We start from the raw sequence: 5,000 nt of genomic DNA, 5'->3' as shown, positions 1-5,000 counted from the left end.
GAAAAATGATGCCCATATTCAGATGCAGTCAGAACTTATAGGAGAGAAGGAAGCTCTGAAACGAGAGCTTGAAGGTAAAGTGACTTTGATTGAAGAAAATACAGTGAAAATGGTCCAGTTGAATGAGGAACTTGAAAACGCCAAGAAGGAAATTGAGGCTCATGACGAACTGAAATCGATCCTTCTGGCTGAAAATGAAGATCTCAAGAAGTCCAATGAAGAACGAAGCTTCCTTAATGAAGAATTAGCTCTAGCTAAAATTAAACTAGAAAAAGAGTTGGTGGAGGCTCGTTCTAATGATCAGAAAAGAAGCCAAGGACACCAACGTCTAGTAAAAGAGCTGCAGGGGGAGATTTCTAAATCTCTAGTGCAGAATCGAGAGCTAAAGGAGGCATTGTTCACAATAACAAAGAAGAACGAAGGTCTTCGTGAACAACTGGAGAACAAAGGGAAACGAGATAAGAATCTGAATGGAAAGGTTGTTCGAATGACAAACACAGAGGATCAAATGAAGAAAGAATTGTCCGCAGCGAAGGATGTCATCTCTTCACTGAAGAAGGAACTTCAGAAGAGAGATTTGGAAAAGGTTAAAAAAGAAGAAGGAACGGGTGACGAGGATTCACCAGGAAAGGAGAAATGCGGACTTGATAAAACTTCAGTCGTAGAAGGTTGTGAAACTCCAGCAGAAGATGACAAGAAAATTGTCATTGTGAAGGAAGAAAAACAAGAAGGAGAAGGACCCACAAGGAAACTTTTGGTAAGGAAACCAAAGAAGAAGAAACCAAAACGGGACCAGGCTTACTCTTGGGCCCCCCTTGGACCCATAGTCCCAGTTTTGGAAACAGACGATAATAAGGTTCATAACGAACGAACTGAGGAGAATATCCAAAATAATTAAGAAGTCCGAAACTAAAAGGAAAAAAAAAACATAAAAAAAATAAAAAAAAAATAATAAATAAAAAACCAAAAAAAATTAAAAATTAAAAAAAAAAAATTATTCGGAATATTTTTTATTTTTTGTTTTTGCAAAAGGAATATATTTTCTATTTTATTTTGTGAAAGGAATATTATATTATATTATATTGTATGAGGAATATATTTTTATGTTATTTTGTGGAAGGAATATTATTTTTTATTTCATAGCGACATCGCATATTTTGTAAAAGGAATATACCGGTATTTTTATTTTTGTGAAAGGAATATTATTTTTTAATCTTTTCTTTTTTAGGTTTAAGGATGCCAGGCTTAACTGCCTAGCCTTATGATGATTGTCTAAACTGCCTGGCATATTTTTTTTTTAGGTTTAAGGATGCCAGGCTTAACTGCCTAGTCTAATCATGCTTGTCTTAACTGCCTGGCATATTTTGTTCTTTTTTTTTTTTTAGGTTTAAGGATGCTAGCTTTAACTGCCTAGCCTAATCATGCTTGGCTTACCTGCAGGGCATATTGATGCTTGGCTTAACTGCCTAGCCTGGTGATTTCTGGCCTAATTGGTCTAATGAGGCTTGGCTTAACTGCCTGGCCTAATGATGCTTGGCTTAACTGCCTGGCCTAATGATGCTTGGCTTAACTGCCTGGCCTAATGAGGCTTGGCTTAACTGCCTGGCCTAATGAGGCTTGGCTTAACTGCCTGGCCTAATAATGCTTGGCTTAACTGCCTGGCCTAATGATGCTTGGCTTAACTGCCTGGCCTAAGGATGCTTGGCTTAACTGCCTGGCCTAAGGATGCTTGGCTTAACTGCCTGCCCTAATAATGCTTGGCTTAACTGCCTGGCCTAATGATGCTTGGCTTAACTGCCTGGCCTAATAATGCTTGGCTTAACTGTCTGGCCTAATGATGGTCGGCTTAACTGCCTGGCCTAATAATGCTCGGCTTAACTGCCTGGCCTAATAATGCTTGGCTTAACTGCCTGGCCTAATAATGCTCGGCTTAACTGCCTGGCTTAATAATGCTTGGCTTAACTGCCTGGCCTAATGAGGCTTGGCTTAACTGTCTGGCCCAATGATGCTTGGCTTAACTGCCTGGCCTAATGATGCTTGACTTAACTGCCTGGCCTAATAATGCTTGGCTTACCTGCCTTGCCTAATAATGCTTGGCTTAACTACCTGGTCTACTAAATCTTTCCTTAACTGCCTGGTCTAATAATGCTTGGCTTAAATGTCTGGCCTAATAATGATTGGCTTAAATGCCTGGCCTAATGGTGCTTGGCTTAACTGCCTTGGCTAGGGATGTTTGGCTCAACTGACAGGGCTAAGGAGGTTTGGCTTAACTACTTTGTCTGAGGGTGTATGGCTTAACTGCCTGGCCTAAGGGTGTTGGCTGACCTGCCCTATCTAGGAAGGTTTGGCTTAACTACCTGGTCTATGTGTGGCTGAACTGTCCAGAAAAAACCGAAACGCTTAACTGGCTGGCCTAAAAAGAAGGGCCTAGGTGACTGGACTTGAAATGTTTGGCATGAACGCGTGGACTAGGGATGTTTGGCTTACTTGATTTGTATAGGGGTGAGAGGCTTAACTACCTGGGCTAAGGTTGTATGGCAAAAATGCCTTGCCTTGAGAAATATGGCTTAGAGGCCATGCCTAAGGAAGTTTTGCGTAACTGCCTCAGCTTAGGATGTTTGGCTCAACTGACTGGCCTATAAAAGTTTGGCTTAACTATCTGGGCTAAGGAGGGATGGCTTAACAGCCTGGCCTAATGATGCTTGGCTTAACTGCCTGGCCTAATAATGCTTGGCTTAACTGCCTGGCCTAATAATGCTTGGCTTAACTGCCTGGCCTGATAATGCTTGGCTTAACCGCCTGGCCTAATGATGCTTGGCTTAACTGCCTTTCCTGATGATGCTTGGCTTAACCGCCTGGCCTAATCATTCTTGGCTTAACCGCCTGGCCTAGTGATGCTTGGCTTAACTGCCTGGCCTAGTGATGCTTGGCTTAACTGCCTGGCCTGATGATGCTTGGCTTAACCGCCTGGCCTAATAATGCTTGGTTTAACCGCCTGGCCTAATGATGCTTGGCTCAACTGCCTGGCCTGATGATGCTTGGCTTAACTGCCTGGCCTAATGATGCTTGGCTTAACGGCCTGGCCTAATGATGCTTGGCTTAACTGCCTGGCCTGATAATGCTTGGTTTAACTGCCTGGCCTAATGATGCTTGGCTTAACTGCCTGGCCTGATGATGCTTGGCTTAACTGCCTGGCCTGATGATGCTTGGCTTAACTGCCTGGCCTAATAATGCGTAGCTTAACTGCCTGACCTAATAATGCTTGGCTTAACTGCCTGGCCTAATGATGCTTGGCTTAACTACCTGGCCTACTAAAGCTTGCCTTAACTGCCTGGTCTAATAATGCTTGGCTTAAATGTCTGGCCTAATAGTGATTGATTTAAATGTCTGGCCTAATAATGATTGGCTTAAATGCCTGGCCTAATGGTGCTTGGCTTAACTGTCTTGGCTAAGGATGTTTGGCTCAACTGACAGGGCTAAGGAGGTTTGGCTTAACTACTTTGTCTGAGGTTGTATGGCTTAACTGCCTGGCCTAAGGGTGTTGGCTGACTTGCCCTATCTAGGAAGGTTTGGCTTAACTACCTGGTCTATGTGCGGCTGAACTGTCCGGAAAAAACCGAAACGCTTAACTGGCTGGCCTAAAAAGAAGGGCCTAGGTGACTGGACTTAAAATGTTTGGCATGAACGCGTGGACTAGGGATGTTTGGCTTACCTGATTTGTATAGGGGTGCGAGGCTTAACTACCTGGGCTAAGGTTGTATGGCGAAAATGCCTTGCCTTGAGAAATATGGCTTAGAGGCCATGCCTAAGGAAGTTTTGCGTAACTGCCTCAGCTTAGGATGTTTGGCTCAACTGACTGGCCTTTGAAAGTTTGGCTTAACTATCTGGGCTAAGGAGGGATGGCTTAACTGCCTGGCCTAATGATGCTTGGCTTAACTGCCTGGCCTAATAATGCAAGGCTAAACTGCCTGGCCTAATAATGCTTGGCTTAACTGCCTGGCCTAATAATGCTTGGCTTAACTGCCTGGCCTGATAATGCTTGGCTTAACCGCCTGGCCTAATAATGCTTGGCTTAACCGCCTGGCCTAATGATGCTTGGCTTAACCGCCTGGCCTGATGATGCTTGGCTTAACTGCCTGGCCTGATGATGCTTGGCTTAACTGCCTGGCCTAATGATGCTTGGCTTAACTGCCTGGCCTAATAATGCTTGGTTTAACTGCCTGGCCTAATGAGGCTTGGCTTAACTACCTGGGCTACTAAAGCTTGCCTTAACTGCCTGACCTAGTAATGCTTGGCTTAACTGCCTGGCCTAATGATGCTTGGCTTAACTACCTGGGCTACTAAAGCTTGCCTTAACTGCCTGGTCTAATAATGCTTGGCTTAAATGTCTGGCATAATAATGATTGATTCAAATGTCTGGCCTAATAATGATTGGCTTAAATGCCTGGCCTAATGGTGCTTGGCTTAACTGCCTTGGCTAAGGATGTTTGGCTCAACTGACAGGGCTAAGGAGGTTTGGCTTAACTACTTTGTCTGAGGGTGTATGGCTTAACTGCCTGGCCTAAGGGTGTTGGCTGACCTGCCCTATCTAGGAAGGTTTGGCTTAACTACCTGGTCTATGTGTGGCTGAACTGTCCAGAAAAAAACGAAACGCTTAACTGGCTGGCCTAAAAAGAAGGGCCTAGGTGACTGGACTTGAAATGTTTGGCATGAACGCGTGGACTAGGGATGTTTGGCTTACCTGATTTGTATAGGGGTGCGAGGCTTAACTACCTGGGCTAAGGTTGTATGGCAAAAATGCCTTGCCTTGAGAAATATGGCTTAGAGGCCATGCCTAAGGAAGTTTTGCGTAACTGCCTCAGCTTAGGATGTTTGGCTCAACTGACTGGCCTATGAAAGTTTGGCTTAACTATCTGGGCTAAGGAGGGATGGCTTCACTACCTGGCATAGAGATGCTTGTCTTAACTGCCTGGCCTGATAATGCTCTAGTTTACTGGATT

General features: G+C 44.2%; 1 protein-coding gene across 1 annotated transcript in view; it reads left to right on the top strand.

Moving 5' to 3' along the window:
- The window catches only part of LOC137627375 (protein Hook homolog 3-like), a 104,111-nt gene that overhangs the window by 52,000 nt on the left and 47,111 nt on the right, over window positions 1-5,000 (top strand). The window contains exon 2 of the mRNA XM_068358463.1: window positions 1-478. This exon is cut by the window's left edge and continues 612 nt beyond it. Within this exon, the coding sequence (XP_068214564.1) occupies window positions 1-478 (478 nt within the window). The remainder of the gene's footprint in view (window positions 479-5,000) is intronic.

Source organism: Palaemon carinicauda, chromosome 35 (genome assembly GCF_036898095.1).
Source record: "Palaemon carinicauda isolate YSFRI2023 chromosome 35, ASM3689809v2, whole genome shotgun sequence".
Taxonomy (NCBI): Eukaryota; Metazoa; Arthropoda; class Malacostraca; order Decapoda; family Palaemonidae; genus Palaemon; species Palaemon carinicauda.
Note: the sequence above shows the minus strand (reverse complement) of the source record. Positions and strands in the feature narration are given on the sequence as shown.